Source organism: Pristis pectinata, chromosome 28 (assembly GCF_009764475.1).
Source record: "Pristis pectinata isolate sPriPec2 chromosome 28, sPriPec2.1.pri, whole genome shotgun sequence".
NCBI classification, from domain to species: Eukaryota; Metazoa; Chordata; class Chondrichthyes; order Rhinopristiformes; family Pristidae; genus Pristis; species Pristis pectinata.
This window is the reverse complement of record NC_067432.1, coordinates 26369519-26389242: the sequence shown is the minus strand read 5'-3', so window position 1 is coordinate 26389242 and position 19724 is coordinate 26369519. Positions and strand designations below refer to the sequence as shown.

At 40.0% G+C, this 19724-nt stretch overlaps 2 protein-coding genes across 5 annotated transcripts in view; both read right to left on the bottom strand.

Annotated features, from left to right (window-relative positions):
- The window catches only part of LOC127583920 (cell surface hyaluronidase-like), a 120309-nt gene that overhangs the window by 62137 nt on the left and 38448 nt on the right, over nt 1–19724 (bottom strand). For all 4 annotated transcript variants that reach the window (XM_052040343.1, XM_052040342.1, XM_052040344.1 and 1 more), the window contains 4 exons: nt 13563–13748; nt 9486–9655; nt 3743–3952; nt 2426–2631 (listed from right to left, as the gene is read on the bottom strand). In XM_052040343.1, the coding sequence (XP_051896303.1) occupies nt 2426–2631; nt 3743–3952; nt 9486–9655; nt 13563–13748 (772 nt within the window). The remainder of the gene's footprint in view (nt 1–2425; nt 2632–3742; nt 3953–9485; nt 9656–13562; nt 13749–19724) is intronic.
- The window catches only part of cemip (cell migration inducing hyaluronidase 1), a 220155-nt gene that overhangs the window by 190358 nt on the left and 10073 nt on the right, over nt 1–19724 (bottom strand).

The window sequence follows — 19724 nt, the reverse complement described above, 5'->3', positions numbered from 1 at the left end:
GCATGGACTTATTATGGATAGTCAGCATGGTTTTGTGCAGGGAGAGGTCCTATCTCAAATTTGATTGAGGAAGTGATGAAAAAGATTGAGGGTAGATCAGTGGATGTTGCCTACGTGGACTTTAGTAGGCATGTTTGACATACTTGAAAAAGGTCCCACTCGGTAGGCTGGTCTAGAAGATTAAATCACATTGATCCATGGCGAGTTGGTAAACTAATCCAAAAGTGCAAGAGTGGCTTGGTCACAGTAGAGGGTGGTGGTAGCAGGCAGTTTTCTGACTGGAGGTCTGTAACCAGTGGTGTTCTGCAAGGATCAGTGCTCTTCTGTTTTTTTTAATTTTTATATTTTGTTGAAGATGACAAAAACTGGCGAAGTCATGGATAGTGAGGAAGGTGTCATAGGATACAGTAGGTATTGATTAGTTAAAAATTTGGGCAGAGAAAAGGCAGATGTAATTTAATCTGGACAAGTGAGGTAATAGATTTTGGGAGATCAAATGCAAGAAAAGTATACAGTAAATGGCAGGACTCTTGGGAGTAAAGATATACAGAGGAATCTTGGGGTGCAAGTTCATAGCTCCTGAAAGTGGCGACACAGTGGATAGGATGGTAAAGGTGGTATACGGCCTGCTAGCCTTCAGTCAGGCCACTGAGTATAAACATTGGGAAGTCATGTTGCAGCTGTACAAAACTTTGGTAAGGCCACATTTTGGAGTATTGTGTGCATTTCTGGTTGCCAAAATATAGGAAGGATAAGGAGGCCTTGGAGAGGTTCACTAGGATGTTGCCCAGATTGGAACACATTCACTGTAGGGAGAGGTCAGACAAACTTGGATTATTTTCTCTGAAGCATTGGGAGGCTGAGGGAGTGACTCAAGGGAAGTAGATAAAATTGAGAGGCATAGATAGTCAGAGTCATTTTCCCCAGGATGGCAATGTCAAATACTAGACGGCATAGGTTTATGATGAGGGGGAAAATTTAAATGAGATTTGAGAGGCAACTTTTTGCTTTACACAGAGTGGTAGATGCCTGGAAAGAGATGCAAGGGGAGCTGGTAGAAGCAGATATGACAGCATTGTTTAAGAGGCATTTAGACAGATATACTATATGTACAGGCAGGGAATAGAAGGATAGATCATATGCAGAGAGATGGTATTAGTTTAGACTGGTATTGTGGTCAGCGCAGACATGGGTGGGCCAAAGGGCCTGTTCCTCTGCTTGGTATTGGTATAATATTGTCACTTGTACTGAGGTACAGTGAAAATCTTGTATTATAAACGATTGTACAGGTCAATTCATTACACAGTGCAGTTACATTGAGTTAGTACAGAGTGCATTGATGTAGTACAGGTAAAAACAATAACAGTACAGAGTAAACTGTCACAGCTACAGAGAAAGTGCAGTGCTGTTCTGTGTCCTTAGTGCCATCAGTAGTGAATCACTTACAACAACCTTGGAACCCATGTATGCATGGAAATTTTGCAGTTGGCTCACATGCAAATGTGGGTTCACAGAGTCTGATCCGAGAGACTGTGCCATTGTTTCTGGATTTGTATGAATCATGGTCAAAATCTTCATACTGAAAAATGCGCCAAGTTTGCCACTTTCCCTGAAAAACTCTGATATGTCTGTTATGGACTAGGTTACTATTGGTGAATGTCCCTTGAAGATAGAGTGTGTGTGGGTGTGGCGTGACAACTTCAACAGAAGATAAGGACGTAATGATGTTGGTGGAGGGGAGAGAGTGAGAGCGAAACCTGTAGAAGGAAACAGGTATTTGTGTGGATGGCCACAGCTTGGATGCCTTTCGGGGTGGCAGGTACTTCGGAACAAAGCAGTGGAGTCCACTTTGTCGTTAACCTGTAATGGGAAACAGGTATCTGTGTGGACGGCCATGATTCGAGTGCCTTTTGGGGTGGCAGATGCTTCGGAAGAAAGCAATGGAGTAGTCACTGCTGAGTAGACACTGAGGTGTCGTATGAGTTCCAAAGTGGAACATTTGGATTTCATAATTACTCTATTTTCTCTCTACGTTTTGTCTTCAGTCAACAGTGGTTGTTGAAGAAGCCTTTGCTCACGTTTCACCTTACGGCTTGCTGAACTGAAACTTTGAGAACTATTCCTGGACTTGGAGTTTGGGAATTTGCCACACACACTTCGAGTTTAGTTTTTGGGGTTAATGTTTAAGATTAACATTTTTACTTTTATTTTTCTTATTATCATAAGCAGTTATTAATAAAGTAGTAAACACTTATACATGTCTCAGTGTGTTTTTGTTGCTGGTTTGTAACATGCAACATTTTACATTTAAGCTTATTCTAATCAAATATGGCTAGACAATTGAGCATTATTTGACATTAGACCTGAAAAGATGCCGATCTCTAGACCCTATCAATGAAATTCCAGGTTACAGAGTTTAACTTACATGCAGTCAGTATTTGGTACTGGAATATAATTTCCACAAACTCTATTACGGATTGAAATGCACATAATTTCATTGCGGTCAGAAGGGAGGATGGTGCCTGGCTTGGTAAGGAGACCCAGATTGTGATATAGTATGTTTCTCTGCTCCACACCATCCTCCAGGAAGAAACAATGACCAAGTGTGTCATACCCGATTGTATCTTTGACCTAGAGAATTAAAAGATTAGATTGAATTAGGCAGATAAAAAAACAAAGTAATTCAAATTAAGGATGCATCAGCTATGATCTTATTAAACGGCACAGCAGGGTTGAGGGGTCAAATGGCCTACTCCTCCTCCCAATTTGTATGTACATATCATTGCTATGTAAGCAAGCCAGTTGTAAGTCAGGGCCTATTAGGCAAAGGCAGGTACTTGTTTGGAAAGAAGCTATGAATTTAACCGATCATATTTCCAGAATTATCAGTCTCCCATTCAACAAGTAAATCTCTGCATTTTTGGGGGAAATGTGCTCTGTAACCCTTTCAAGCTTAACAAACCAATGTGTGCAAGATACAATAGCTCCAAATGATCATTTATCCTGAGCTCTGGATATATTCCTGGTGTAGTATCAAGCCCAAGCAGTACAAGGGAGGTACAAATTTGATTTAATCAGCAACACAAACACTGACAGCAAATTGGCACTCCACCCAAATTTTCTTCACCACTGAAGTCAATGGAATGGTTGAAACTCTGATTTACAAGGTCTGTTGTTGAAAACAAAACAACAACAAAAAAAAACTGGAAACATGTGGCAGGCTAGGGGGCACCTGCGTAAAGAAGCATACATTTCAGGTCTCATATCCTTAGTCAGAATTGGGAAAGAGACAAAAATGGCAATGTTAAGAAGTGGCAGGAGAGATGGTTAGTATAAAAGGGAATATCTGATTAGATAAGACCATGCTTATTGTTAAAACATCTGCTGCAAAAAGATTCAAAAAAATTATCCCCAAAACCCAGTCTGGTCCAACATTTCAGATATGGTTTAAAAATTAAATTTGTGCACAATTTATATAAGCTGTACAGCAAACAGTGCAATTTTAACACTTTTGGGAGGAAGCATGTTGGAAGGCAAGTTTTAACAAAATGGGATCAAAAATTTGCTTTTACATAACGCCTTACACAGGATGGGGTCTGAAGGAGAGTAGCAGTGAGTGTCAGAGGCACTGAATCTGTTATTAGCATTTGCTAATTGTGTGTATGAACAAGCTTGTTCCATGGGCTGATGAATTACATTGGTTAAAACCGGAGAGTCAGGTGAAAGGACGAAGCTCACTTACCAGCAAACCGTTTGTTGCATGTATAGCAACACATCTAGAGAAACAGTGATGAATGGCTACATTGTCCACATAGGTTGGCGGATTGTATCCACCTTTCTGATCCACATCTCCAGCCAGGTGAAAGTGTATTGGGTAACTCCCAAGTATCTGCTGGCCCATGTTAGTCAACTCTATGCCAGACAGGTGAACTGAGGCGAAGTTTCTTAGGATCTACCAAGACAAGATTAAAGAATTGAGAGTTTCCATATGTATGAGAGTTAAATCTGAGAAAGTAATCTTTGAAAATACTCTATTTTTAGTCATGTCATGGGCAGATAGTTATGAAAATAATTTATTATTTTAACTCCAACTCCAAGTACAGTCCACATGTTAAAATATTCCAGCACGGCAGGACTTTCTTCATACTCTTGAGCTATTACCCTAGATAGCAGTGGGATAGAAGACAGTTCCAAACCACTCTTTACATGGCCAAGGCATTGAAGCAGAAGTGATATACCAGCGCAGGGTTGGGATGCCAATGCCAACTCAGGAGAAGCAGAAAGGTGACAGTAGGCTTCACTGCACCATTTCCCTGCCATTTAGTTACAAAGCTGTACAGCACAGAAATGGACCCTTCAGCCTAACTCGTCCATACCAACTGTGATGCCCGTCTACACTGATCCCACTTGCCCACATTAGGTTCGTATTCCTCTACTCCTTTCCTATCCAAGTGAGTATCCAAATGCCTTTTGGATGCTCTAATTGTTTCCAACTCTACCACTTCCTCTAGCAGGTTGTTACATCCTTCAGAGGGAGACTTGGCTCTCAGATCTCCTTGAAATTTCTCCCCTCACACCTTAAACCCATGCCCTATAGCTTTTTTTTAAGACTCCTCCACTCTAGGAAAAAGACTGACCGTCTATGCCCCCCATAAATTTTATAAATCTCTATAAAGTCAGCTCTGAGCATCTTATGTTCCAGTGAGAATAAACCCAGTGCATCCAATCTTCCCTTACAAGTAATGCCCTCTATTCCAGGCAATATCCTGGTGAATCTCTTCAACACTAGTGCTGCCACATCCTTCCTGTGCGTTCTGAACAGTACACAATACTCCGTCTACAGCCTAACCAAAGTTTTGTCCAACTGCAACATATTCCAACTCTTATTCTCAAAGACTCAGCCTATGAAGGCAAGCATCCCAAATGCCTTCTTCACTGTCCCTATGTGTTTGAGAGAAAGTGGGAAGTAATTCATCCCACTGCTTGAAGGTATATGGTCATTACTGACTTAAAACATATAGCGCGTATATTATTTCTACCTCACTATTGCGTAGTTCCAACCAAAACAAATGAAACTACATCTTGTCTCTTACTCCAAGGCTGGAGTTAATGCCACTGCATTGATCCAGGTTATTCTGCTCTGAAACCCAAAGTAAAACAGTACTGCTGATCATGTTAGCAAGCTTTTATAAAGCTGCAATAGGATCACTATTGTCTGTCACAGTTTTAAAAAATTTGCCTTACATGTCACCTAGCACATGCAATGCTGCACTTCAGAGCCCCTGCCTTTAAAGAGATCACACATACAGAGCATCACAACTATGTCATGGATGTATCTCACTAAATGAGACCTTTGCATTAAAAAGCAAAAGGTGGCACGAAACAGAAAGGAGGGCACTTCAGGCAATTGACTGACAAGTCAGGAGAAGGGCCCTCCTTCCTCAAAGACACAGGGCTAGCCAAATTCCATGCCTCGGAGCAGCATAGCAGCCTCAGAATCTCCTTGATATGAATAAATGTTAGGCTTAGATAAAGAGTAGATATAATAATATTGGTTATAGAAACAATCATAACTGCTTCGATGAATAAAATGCCTGAAAAATAAACAGCCAATTAAGCCAAATGGGGAGTCGATTGACGATACATGTGCTGTAGGTACCTGAAACTGTCAGGGGAGAGAGAAGGCTGTTCATGGGTCTTATTTTTGCAACTCCACATAATAAACAAAAAAGACCCTAGAGACTGTCTCTAGGTTTTACACAGGAGTTCTGATCCTGAGAACTGTCCGTAAACTGATTTTTTTCCGTGTCAGAAATGAACAATTTCAATGAGGGTGGATTAACATGAAGAGTTATTGTGTACCCCTGTTAAAATAGTAGAGAATCAGAATGTCCCACATCCAATGGCTAGTGTCAATGGCTTTAAAGTATCAATGGACACTACATTGTTTGACAAAATATTTTACAAGTATCAATAGAAGGGATGTACCTTGTCAGTTTCTAAAGCTAATCTCTTAAATGGCCTCTCACTGTGAACCAATTTCAGTTCCAGCTGGGCTACCACCCTCACTTTTCCTATTCCAGCAATGACAGCTGAATTGCTTGCTTCTTGCATTCATCCATAGCTCAAAAGCTTCATTACTTCACTGCCAATTTCTACCCTGCTCTCACTTTCACATAGTCCATGAGTGACTCTTCCTTTCCTTGACAACTTTCTCCATTTCAGAGGATAGCGTAGCAAGCAATATCTATTATATAACCCCAAAACTTCCAAAAGTAGATTGACGACACCTCCTCCCATCCCACTTAGTGGAAGGATTCTTTTCCATTCTCCCAATTTCCCCATCTCCTGCATATCTGCTCTGATGACAAGACCTTCCTCAACCACTTTTAAGAAGTCTTCCTTTTCCCTCAGCCATGGGTTCCCCCCCCCCGCCATCATTGTTGATGGGGCTCTTATCTGCATTTCCTCTATTTCCCCACACCCAGCCAGAACAAGAATACGGTTCCACTCAGTCTCACATAAGGCTTTAGTGACTATTTTTAAATAACAGTAATTTTATGGTCAATTTTACTAGCTTAATAAATTCCAATATTTAATTACTTAAATTTGAATTCCCCAGCTGCCATGTTGAGAACTGAACTCTTTGGATCAAAGTCTCAGAACTCTGGTCATTCACCATTATGTCACATCATTGAAATGATGGGCTGATAATTTAATGATCAGCCATGTATCTAAATGATCCCTGGCCAAAATACGCAGTGTATATTGTGCCTTGTGTATTTTCCAAATTCCAGTTGTAGTATTCTTCCATTCCCCTCCCCCCGTCGGTGCAAATTCAGCACAGAACTCAATCCTCCCCAACAGATGGTAGTGGTTGCTGAAGTGGACAGGGATGAGCAGAATGTCACTGAATCCATTCCCATCAAACAAAAGTTCAGATACTAGGACTGAAGGCACTTGGTACTCCGTGGGTTGCAGGTATGCAGGAGAGAAAGATCTACGGTGTTGTCTCACACAGAGATGGTAGTCCAGAGGAATCAGATGGGGAACACTAACAAAACTTTCAGACTGCTAGTGGGAATGTATAGCAAAAAAAATCTTGGCATTATCCAGCCCATCAGAACAAATGCAAGACAGACCAGGAGCATGGAGGAGTTGACGTCCAACATCTTATGTTATACAGAGCCAGGAAAATGTCACTTTCACTCTGGAACTAATTATACACCTGTGTCAGCCACCAGCAACATAGCAACAGACTGAGCAAGCTTGTGCTTCCATGGAGACACAGGTAGAGTCTGAACTCTAAAAATGTGGGCCAGCAGCAGGTCCCGTGCCAGCATGCTGCTGTTATGAGAATACAGATGTCTCACTGGAATTCACTGCAATCTTCAGGCAATAGACCGCTTTTATTTTGGGAGAAATGTGTGCGAGTCAGAATGCAGAGAGAGGTACAAACCAGGCCAGAAGAGATCCATTCCCTCATCCTAAGGGTATTAGTGGCAGTACTCTCAGACCTCAAGATGTGAGATTTCCCCTGCCTATCACCAGCTCTCAGTTAATGACATTGCCAGTGTCCCCCAGCCAACCCTGTTGCAACACAACAGTAGGGGGAGAGTGTCATCCAAGGCAGGGGGTCATCATGTATACCTAATCATGAACATCTTCACCATTCTGGAAAGGAGGAAATCTTTCTACAGCTAGTCAGCAACCACAAGTGCAGAACTGCAATATATTTGTAGGCATATTAAACCCACTAGCATATTAGAACTTGTTAAACAGATTATAGTTATGGATGAAGTTTCATTTAAAATTTGTTTTCCCCCTAAATGAGTGCCTATTATTATTATTCATTTAATGAATTTTGCTGAACATAACATAATTGTTTAACCTTCACTTTCATTGTGAAAAGCAAATGTTTGGCAGAGAATGGAATAAAATATCCCAAGGAAAAAGACTAATGCATTGTGCAGCCTAGACTCATGGTAATCTAAAGCACTAGGTTAATCCTTTGAAGCATGGACAAAAGTGACATCAGGAGTACAAAAAATGCCAAGTCATTTGTTTCCATCTTAATAAGCAAGATGATAACTCAATCATAAAAAGGTGGTCAGTACCTGTACAATTACTGTATTGGGGAAGACACTATTGTCTCCCATTACATAAAGATGTAGAAGGCTACCCTCCTGCATAGGAAATCAATCTTTTACACAATATCCCCAACTATTGGCTGCCAACTCCAGAGCCATCCATCAAGAGTGCGCTCTCATAGCTACAATTAAAACTTGAGGTATTGTACTGATCTGGATCAGTTGGCCACCAGTTTTCTATGAACTCACTGGCTCTTCAGCATATTTTGTACCATCAGTCTTAAAAGGAGATTCATCATTACTGCATTAAGGAACTAAAGAGTTGCTTGAAGGCACCCACAGGTATAATATTTTAGGACAAAAAACAAAACACTTGCTATGTTACATCACATTCCTTTAGAAGAGCTTCTTTCCATTGTTTTACATTTCATAATGACATAGGAGGCCATGTCAGCTCATCTGGTCTATACTGGCTCAGAGAGCAATCATGTTTCCCGACAAATTTTCCTGGCAACTTATTCTCCCCACATTCTGATTAACACCCCCCCCACCAGATTTTAATCACTCAACAACGCCAGGGAAAATTTAGTGTGGCCAATTAGCCTACCAACCACATTTCTTTGTGACACAGGAGGAAATTGCAGCACCCAGGGAAACCCACACAGTCACAGGGAGAACATGCAAATTCCACAGAGAAAGCATGGTCTCAGGGAGAAGAAAAATTCTGCAGAGACAGTACTAGAGGACAGGATTGAACCGAGTCACTGGAGATGCGAGACAGCATCTTCACTAGCTCCACTACTGTGCTACTAGCAGTTGGGATACGATCATATGCAAATAGTCCACAAGACACCAATGGCTACAATCCTAACAGTATTCCATCATTGGAGCCACTTTGGAGAGTCAGCACTCATGACTGTGTAGGCAATCCTTTATAATAGTGGATCAATCGAGATCACTTTAAAACACATCTAATGAGAAGATCACCTATTTTTCCCCCTAATTACTGTCCTAGAATAATACCTTTGCTCCAAATTCCACCTGAGGCATTTAATAGCAGACAGGGGAGAGTGACTCTACACCGATAAGTGTTTGTGCACTTATCACCAACTGATTACTAGCAAGAAATCAATACCATCTTCGGATAAATAATTAACATTAAATCACCAATAAATACAATGTATAATGAGAATGCTAACAATCAATTGAGCTATTTATATTGAACCTTAACTGTTAGAACTAATGGTATTTCGTACTTTGATTCATTTCAAAAAGAAAGCAAGCCAATATCAAAGTGTTGAATAATGCAATTTACTGAATTTAAATATATAGGGTCTGCATTTCCTCCAATTAATATTTTCAGTAATGTTGTAGGACTTTAAATAACACACTTACCTTTATCTGTCCACCAAATGTATCATAGCTGAAAAAGTGGCAAAAATTTTGTCCATCACAGGAGTCCTCCATTTCTCCTTTAATGAGGATGTTTCTACTTAGAAGTCCAACCTCCGCCCTCATATCTATTCCATCTACAACTTCACCCATGTGAAGATAACGCGGTTTACCTATGATAACAGATGTGTTTCAAAACTAGCACTCGTTGAAATAATTTTATCACTACCAGTTTAAGACATCTATTTGAAGAGCTCCATTGCACAGTGCAGCTCAAGAAGAGTACAGTAAAAAACTCAACAAATGCTGATTTGATGCAAATCATAACTTTTCAACAGTCTATAACTTATAGGAATATTGGAACCAGATTAAGCTATTAAGTCCATTTTCCCTCCATACCCCTTGGTAACAAACATCAATTACAGATTTAAACATAGCAACATACCAAGCAACAATGCTTATGGAAAAGAGATCCGATTTTCTAGTATGCTTCAAGTACAGAAGTGCTTCTCAACTTCAAATCTGAAAGGCTTGGGTCTAATTTTTAGATTGTACATCTTGGACCTAGATTCCCCAACCATTAGAGGCATCTCCCTCTTTCTGCCCTTGGTGCCCAGTATCTTTAAAGTTTTAATTAAATCATCCTTATCTCTCAATTTCAGGGTATGCAATCCCAGTCTGAGCCTCTTAATTTAACTCTGGAGGCAGAGTAACTTCATGGAAATCTAAACTGCACTGGTTTTTCAAGAGACGAGGGTGTCTGGATCTGCCAGCTATGGTCAAATCAAGGATTTGTAAAACTACAGTACAACTTCTATTGCATTATAATCCAGTCCCCTAGAGTTAAGTGTCACCCAGAATCCATCAATTACCATTGATTTTCTGCATCTACCCATGACATTTTAATGACCAATGTAGTGTAATAAAAGTTGTTCTAAAACCCAAGGGAAGATAGTTAGCTAATAGTCAGAGGCAGTGCTTTAAGGAAATGTGGGTAAAAGTATAAAATAGAAAGTAATTAAGCCCATAATGAGAAAAAGAGCAATAAACACTTGATAGAAAGCAAGTGTGTGATCCAAATAAGCATTCTTTGAACAAAAGCTCAGAATAAGGAGCAAAGTGGATGAAGTGACTGAAAATTCAATTTGAAAGTCAAACGGTGAACACTATAGAGACAAGGTTGAAGGAATGAAAAAAAAAGAACAGGAAATAAATATACGTACATGGTCCACAGAAGCAAAAGGAATAGTCTTGGTGATTAAGGAATGAAATCAAGTCAATGTAAGAGGCTGCAATAAGTAGCAAGCAGTCTGTGGTAACTTCATAGGTAGACCCATTAAGTCTAGACAGGTTTAAGACTCCACTGGGAATGGAGTCCAAGCTCCCAGGCAGCAGCTGGAAATAGAATCAACATGCAGATACTTAACAAGTATTTGTAAGAGGCAAGGCGTGTTTTTCTTTGGGGGGGAGGGGTGGAAAAGAGGGGGAAAGAGGGTCAATATTTTCACTTCCATGCTCAAGGCCATAAGAAAGAACAGAAGGCCATTCAGCCCCTCAAGCCTTCTTTGCCATTCAAAAGGATCATGGCTGATCCGACATTTCCCAAATCTACTTTCCTGCTCTTTCCCTTTCTTTCTTGATTCCCTTACTGAATAGGAATCTATTTAAGGCTGAAATATACCAGAGGAATCTGCTCCTAGTTCTCTGTAGCAAGGAGCCCTGAAGACTCACAACCCTCAGAAGAAATTCTGCATCTCAGTCTTAAATATGCATCCTCTTATTCTGAGACTATGGCCCTGGATTCTCTCATGAGAGGATACATTCTCATTAGAATCATATATTTCAATGTGATCACCACTCATTCTTCTAAGCGCCAATGAGTCCCAATCTTTTTAAGACAGCCTTTCAAACATACTAGTGCACCTTCTCTGCACTGCCTTCAGCAAAATAATCTTCCCTGAAAGAGGAAATAAATTGTTCACAGTACCCTATATACTCCAGGCCACTTTGAAGTAGAGGGCCAAGACTCCATTAGCTCCTGAATTACCTGCTGCACTTCAGTGCTATCTTTGTGTTTCATAGACAAGGACCCTCAAAACCCTTTATGATTCAGCCTCATGTATTTCTCTTCTCAATTTAGAAAACACTTTTCAATTTGGAAGGAATGGTAAAAGAATAATTTTACATCTTCCCACATTTGCCAATATTTTGTCCACTCCCTTGACCTATTATCTTCCTGCAAAATTCCTCAAAACTTATATTCACTTATTTCCTCCAAGTCATTGACATGTATTGTTAATAGTTGTGATTCTGGCGATGATCTGTGGCACTCCACTGGTTAAAGACTGCCAACCTGAAAATGACCCCCTTATCCCTACTTGCTGCTTCCTGCCTATTAGCCAATCCATACCGATGTTACCTTGTGACATAACCTTTTGTTAGGCACCTTGCCAAACATCTTTTGCAGGTCCAAATACAATACAGCTACCAGTTTCCCTTTAGACATTCTTAACAAGACTGCCACCAAAAAAATTCAAGTTTGTAATTCAGGATTTCCTCTTCATGAACCCACACTGACTTGGCTTGACTAGATTATTTTCCAAATTTGTTACTTCCTTAATAATTGATTCCAACATTTTTCCAAAAATTGATGTCAAGCTAATTGGCCTATCATTCATTACCTGCCTTTTGCCTCCCTCCTTTTTTGAATAGGGATGTCACATTGGCCATTTTCTAATCTACTCTAGAGTAAATATTTTTGTAACATTATAACCACTTTTAGGATCCTGGGCTGCAAACCACAGGGCCCCATTAGTTTGGCTAATATCAATTCCTCGGATGATGGTACTTAATTCCTCCTCAGTATAATGGAATGTTTGTGGTATCTTCTACCATAAAGACAGGTACATATATATCCAGTTAATTATTCTGTCATTTTTCTTTCACTATTTCCCCAGCCTCATTCACTTGGGGCCAATGGTCACTTTGGCCTCTCTTCGTCTTTATATTCCTAAAGACACTCCCAATTGTCTGTTTTTATATTCTTCAGTTTGGCCTCGGTTTATTTTCTCTATTACTTTTGTCCTCCTTTGGTGGATTCTGAATTTACCTCAGTTTTCAAGTCTACTATTAATGACTACTTCCTTGTGTGTTTTCTTTCAGCTTAATACTTTTCTTAACTTCCTTGGTCAGCTGTGGTTGACTCATCCCTTCCTTAGGATCATTCCTCCTTACTGCAATACATTTTTGCCAAGTGGCATGAATTATTTCATTATATTACCGTCACCACTTGCCTACAGCTACTCTTGCTAATGTATTGGCCATGGTCAGGTGAAGTCCTTCCCAGTCATACGGTTTCTACCTGCTAAGACTGGTATCAGGTGTCCCAAGAAATGTACCTTATTTCCCCACACTGCTCTTCAGCCATGTATTCACCTCAGTAGAAATTTTCCAGAGCCTTGACTAACATTTAATCACACAGATACCCATGACAAGGTAAATCTTTCTGCAGCCATGTAGCACATTGGTGCCAATCTCACTATTAAGATGGCTCAGGGACAATTTGTCCCCCTACCACAGGTAAATGACCATATCATAACTCAAGAGAAAGTATAAGTTGTGCAACTCTCTAGCGTTACCAGACAGTGCTCTGCTTTGTTCAGCATTGATATACCCATTAACTATGGAGAAAATATTTTAGTCTTCACTTGTGCAAGCATTTCAAAATATTCAGATCACCAGCTCTAGTCTAACCTGGTAATAGTTCAGCAAGGAAGCAAACTGAAAAACATTCTAATCACTCAGAGTTGGAGTTCAAATTAGCTGAGCAAAACTGAATATGAAAAAGTTTGTTGCTTTGTACACTTTCAATTTTAAACATATAGTTTGTATTTCTTGGTACAGTTAAAAAAAGACAGGAACCACATTGCATACCAGAACTGTCCAAACAAAATTTGAATAACATTGCACAACTTAAATCTACAGACAAAAAAAATCCATTGTGTTGATGCAAAGAATCCTAAAGATAAAGCTTTAAAAAAAAAGAAATAAACTCAAATGTTGTAGATTAATAGCTCTTACCAATTTTAACCTGATAAATATTGCACTCAGGACAGGGAAGGAGAGTAAATTCTTCTGCCTGATGCATAGAGTAATCAGTGCTTGCAATGACTATTTGATCACCAGGCAACCAGCTTGTGGCATCATCCATTAAATTAAGAATGACACTATTTGACACACCCACACGAAAGCCGCAGTGAGGCACACCTATGGAAACAATAACACAATGTTACAAAAACAAGAGATAAAGTAAAGAACTAAAAAAAATAACTTATACAATTGCTTTCCTCTAAAGATGGAGAGCAGTACAGCAGTACGATTAGGCAATTCTTATTTTTTGTTTCCCTTCCTTTCTCTGCACCACATAGTTCTTCAATTCACTTATGTGACAAGTCCATTCTAATTCTTTTCTCCCCCCATGCTTATCTAGTTCTATAACACTATCAACCCACTGATTTGAACTGATGTCAATTAACTGAGCTTTAAGCTCAATTATCAACTGTGTATGTTGTATTTTACATGTATGCTTACGTGTTTACTTTAAGTGTATGCTGTTCAATGTTAATCTCCAAGTTTAAATTTAAAACAAAACTGTTGCTATGGAGACAACTGCCTCAGAAATTTCAGCCAGGACCTCCAGAATGAAAATCTGACCAACTGGCTGGAGTGTTCAAGGACATCTTCAACCTCTCACTGCTGCAGTGGGAGGTTCCCAAATGCTTCAAATGGACATCAATCATACCAGTGCCCAATAGCACTCATATCTACTGAAATGAAGTGCTTCGAGAGGTTGGTCATGGCCAGAATTAACTCCTGGCTGAGCAAGGACCTGGAACCACTGCAATTTGCCAACTGCCATAACAGGTCTACAGCGGACACAATCTCACTGGCTTTCCACTCTGCTTTGGAGCACTTAGACAACAGCAATACATGCATCAGGCTGCTGTTTATCGATTACAGCTTGGCATTCAACACCATCATCCCCTCAGTACTAATCAACAAGCCTCAAAATCTGGGTCTCTGTACCTCCCTCTGCAACTGGATCCTTGATTTCCTTGTCAGAAGATTGCAGTTAGTGTGGATCGGTAGTAACATCTGCTCCTTGCTGACAATCAACACAGGTGCACCTCAATGATGTGTGCTTAAGCCCACTGCTCTCTCTACACTCATGACTGTGTGGCTAAGCACAGCTCAAACAGCATCTATAAATTTGCCAATGACACCACTGTTGGCAGAATCCCAAATGGCGATGAGGTGGCATACAGGAGTGAGAGATCAGCTGATTGAGTGGCATCACAACAACAACCTCTCACTCAATGTCAGCAAGACCAAGGAACTGATTGTGGTCTTCAGGAAGGGGAAGTTGGGAGAACACACACCAGTCTTCATTGAGGGGTCAGCAGTGGAATAGGTGAGCAGCTTCAAGTTCCTGGGCATCAACATCTCTGAGATCCATCTTGGGCCCAACACATTGATGCAATCATGAAGGAGGCACACCAGTGGCTCTATTTTATTAGCAGTTTGAGGAGATTTGGTATGTCACCAAAGACTTGCAAATTTCTAGATGTATAGTGGAGAGCATTCTGACTGGTTGCATCACCACCTAGTATGGAGGCTCCAATGTGCAGGATCAAAAGAGGCTGCAGAGGGTTGTAGACTCAGCCACCTCCCTGCCGTCGAGGACATCTTCAAGAGCCGGTGCCTCAAGGCGGCGGGATCCATCATTGAGGACCATCAACACCTGGGACATGCCCTCTTCACATTACTACCATCAGGGAGGTGGTACAGGAGCCTAAAGACCCACACTCAATGTTTCAGAAAACAGCTCCTTCCCCTCTGCCATCAGATTTCTGAACAATTCATGAACCCATGAACACTACTTCATTATTCCTCTTTTGCACTATTTATTTATTTTTGTAACTTATAGCAATTTTTGTCTTTACATCTTGCACTGTACTGATGCCACACAACACAACTTTCATGACATGCCAATGATAATAAACTCAACTCTGATATCTAATCTCAAATGATAATCTCACAGATGGGTAAAGTGGTGGCAATATCATTAAATACCAGGTTTATAATCTAGAGATCTGAACCAACAATACAAATCCAGGACATACTTGGCATGTACCAGGCACCCAATCAACCTTCCAAAAGCCCTCTCACAAACACTTGGTAACTGGTGGCAAAATTGAGAGAATAAAGTTGATCAAACAATGTCTAGCATGGACGTGGTGGGCCGGAGGACCAGTTTCTGTGATGTATGATTCTATGACTTTAAGATATCATTCTGTGAGGGTGACCATATGCTAGACTCCACAGGCACTGGGTATTCTGATCCCATTATCAGGACCAAATCTACTAGAAGACAGTAAAGTGAGTGGTATACAGATAGAAGAGAATAGTGCCAGGAATCCTCAATATTTGACTTCAGACTCCATAGTATCAGGTTAAACATGGGAAAGGAAACCTGATTACCACCTACCTTCTTCTCCAGATAATGAACTATTCTCCTCCATGTTGGACAAAATAAAGAAGCAGCATTGAAAGTAGCAAGAGCATTGGATATTTATTTTGTGTGGGTGACTTCAATGTTCATCACCAGGTGTGGACTGGTAAGCACACCCAATGAAAAAGCTGGCAGAGTTCTGAAGGACATAAATTAGGTTTACAGCAGATAGGGAGTGAACCAGCAAGAATTAGACCATTTGACCTCACCACCCCCAAACTATCTCAAGCATATGCAGTATTTATAGGAATGACCATGTACCAGTCTAGATGGAGAGAAAATTCTTTTATACCAAAGACACCCTCTATCATGTTCCATGGCACGACAGTTGTGCTTAATGTGATAGACTCAGAACAGATCCTGCAGTTCAAAAGTGGGCATCCACAAGGCATTGTGGACAATGAGCAATACAATACACCAATACAATCTCCAACCTCATGGTCTGGCATACTCCTTAACCTACCTCTTAAATCAAGCCAAGGGATCAAGCATGAAGTGAGCAGATTCTGGCATACTTAATGAAGTGCCAATTTGCAACAGAGCCAAAGTGATCTCACAATCAATGGATTAGATCAAAGCTTTTCAGTCCTGCCACATCTATTCAGAGGCAGTCCCAAGGATATCCACTTTGGTCAACACAGTTGTGCAACTAGTCAAGCTGCTTCCTCACAGCTCCAGTGACCTGGGTTCAATTCTGATCTTTGGTGCAATTTTTTGTAGAGTTTCCACATTCTCCCAGTGATTGCATGGGTTGCCACCGAGTGCTCCAGTTTCCTCCTGCAGTCCAAACACATGCAGGTTGGTAGGTTAGTTAGCCACTAAATTGCCCCTAGTATGTGGATGAGTGGTAGAATTGCAGGGGGGGGGGGGTAGAAAAAGAGTTGATGGGAATGTGGGGAGAATAAAAGGGGTTAGGCTAAGATTAATGTAATGTAAAAAAAAACTAAAATGGGTGTTTAATTGTTAGTGCAGATCAGTGGGTGAAGTGTCTATTTCCATGCTGTATTACATCCTCAATAATGGGATCCAGTAACTGAAGTCACATCTTGTACAAAGGAAGATGTTTCTCCTTGCTGAAGTCCATCATCCCACCCCTAGGATATCACTGAAGGTGTTTCTCAGGATACTATCCTGAGAACAATCATCTTCAGTGGGTTTATCAGTAACTTTCCTCTCAATACAAAATTGCTGATCGTTGTGCAATATTCAATTCCACTTGCAATTCAGGCATAGTTTGATAAACGGCAAGTAACATTTGTGCCACAAATTGCCAGGCAATAACCATCACCAACAGGAGAGTGGCTAATCACCTCTCCTTAACATTCAGTGTTACCATCACCAAGTCCCCATTGGAAAATGTGGACCAGCCACATAAATATTGTGGTCACAAGGTACAAGAGGGAGGTTAAAAGGTCATATATGTTGAAGTGAGATTTGTTTCCCAACACCAAAAGCTTTTACACTATCTAAAAGATGTAACTTAGGAGTGTGATGGCATACCCTCCACTTGCCTGGATGAGTGCAACTACAACAAGACTTGGGAGGTTTAATATAATCCAGGAGAAAGCATACCTCATCCACCATTTTAAATATGCATTCACTCCACCACCAGTGCAGAGTGGCTGCAATGCATACCACCTACAAAATAAACTGCAGTTACTGCCTCAGTTAGTCTAACAACACCCAAACCCATAACCTCTAGCACCAAAGTGGGTTTTTGTTTCATTGGATACCAGCATCAATACAGGGGTAGGAGCCACACTGTTGGGACAGACTTCACTGAAACCAAGCTGGATCTACTGTTCCTGCAAATTGAAAGCTTAGGGTGGCAGACATTGGGGCCAGATGCAGGGGTGGTAGGAGAGAATTCAAGAAAATCAGTTTCAAAATTAATATCAAACCCCAACAATGGTAGAGTTTTGGGTAAATATAAATCTAGCAGGTCAGGATGGAACAAATAAGGTAAAAAGGGCATCATTAATTAATTTGATACTGGAGGAAACCAAAACAGAAAAGTTAAACTCAAAGCACAGAAAGCCATAATGCTGGAACCTATGCAACAAAACAGATGAACTAACATTTGTGGAAGGAGAAACAGTTAACATTTCAGACTAAGGCATCTTCAACCCAAAATATTAACTTTGTTTCTTTTTCCACGGATGCTGTCTGACCTGCTGAAATGTTTCCAGCATTTTGTTTTTACTTCAGATATCCAGCAGTTTTGTTTTTGGATTTTCAATTAACAGATTAAAATCAATAGGTTTGATAGTCATCAATTGGAGAATTAAATATTGCAGAATTTCTGACCTCAGTAACGTAGGGCACACTATCATTCAAGAAATGGGGGTCACATACAATACGAGTACTATGGTAATTATGGAGGATTTTAATTGACAGTGTGGGTAAAGCAAATTAGTGGAAATAGGGTCGAAAATGAATTCACAAAGTATATACAAAATGTTTTCCCTAAAATCAATAGTCTATTTTAAGTCTGGTATTATACATTGAGAGAAGGTTAATTATTGAAGGGGCATTGAGGAAAGAACCATAACACAACTGAATTTTATATTAAGACTGAAAGAAATTTAATCCAAAACCAGGTTCTTAAATTTAAACAGAGCAAACTATGAAGGTACGAGTCAGAAGTTGACTATGGTGGATTGGGAAATAAATGTGACACTAGACAAACAACAGCTAATTTTAACTATTTTTAAAATAAGTATAAATCCTGTTCAAACACAAAAGTGCAGTAAGAAAAGTGGTTTCTCAGTGGCTATCAAGAAAATGATAGCAAGATCAAAAGTAAATTTGAGGACTGGAATACTTCAGAACACAAAAACAAGATCCAAGACACTGATATGGAAAGGAACTAGAATACTACAGAAATCTAGCAAACAGCAGAAAATATTTTTTTTTTTACAAACAAACTGAAAAAGAATTATGAAAGCTATTGCAAGCCCCTTACAGATGGAGGGAAGGAAAATGATATGGGGGAAAATAAGAAAGTGGCAGCAAAGTTAAATATTCTGTTTCCATCACAGAAGATGCAAAATACCCCCGGAAATGTTGAAGAACAGTTCTTGAAAGAATGAGAAGAAAGATATTGGTATTAAAGAAAAAAAACTGAAGGAATTAATGGGAAAAGGTCTGCATTCCAAGGTTTTGAGGTGATTGTGGAGATAGAAGATGGCAACTAGTCCATCCACTAAAATTCCACTAATTCTAAAGTGGTTTGAATGGATAGAAAGATATTAAGTGTGACAACATTTTTTAAAGAGTAGGAAGGGAAAAAACTGGCAACTATATGCCAGGGCCATTGATCTCATTAATAGAAACAATGTTAGAATTGATGAGGAAGCAACTGGACCGGGTGCTTGGAAAATACCTATAGGACTGGATAAAGAAAACATGGATTTATGGAAAAAAAAATCAGGCTTGAGAATTCTGTTGGAATTCGAGAGATTGGAGCTAGCAGAATAGAAAAGGGTAAACTGTTGATATGGTGTTTTTGGATTTCAGAAGGCCCTCAATAAGGTGCTTTGGTAAATTATTAGGCAGAGTTAGCACATGCGATTATACTGGTGTGAATGAAGACTTATGAATGGACAAAACTAGTTGGAATGATCAAGTCATTTTTCAGGTTGGAAGGTTGCAATCACAGGGGTCTCATA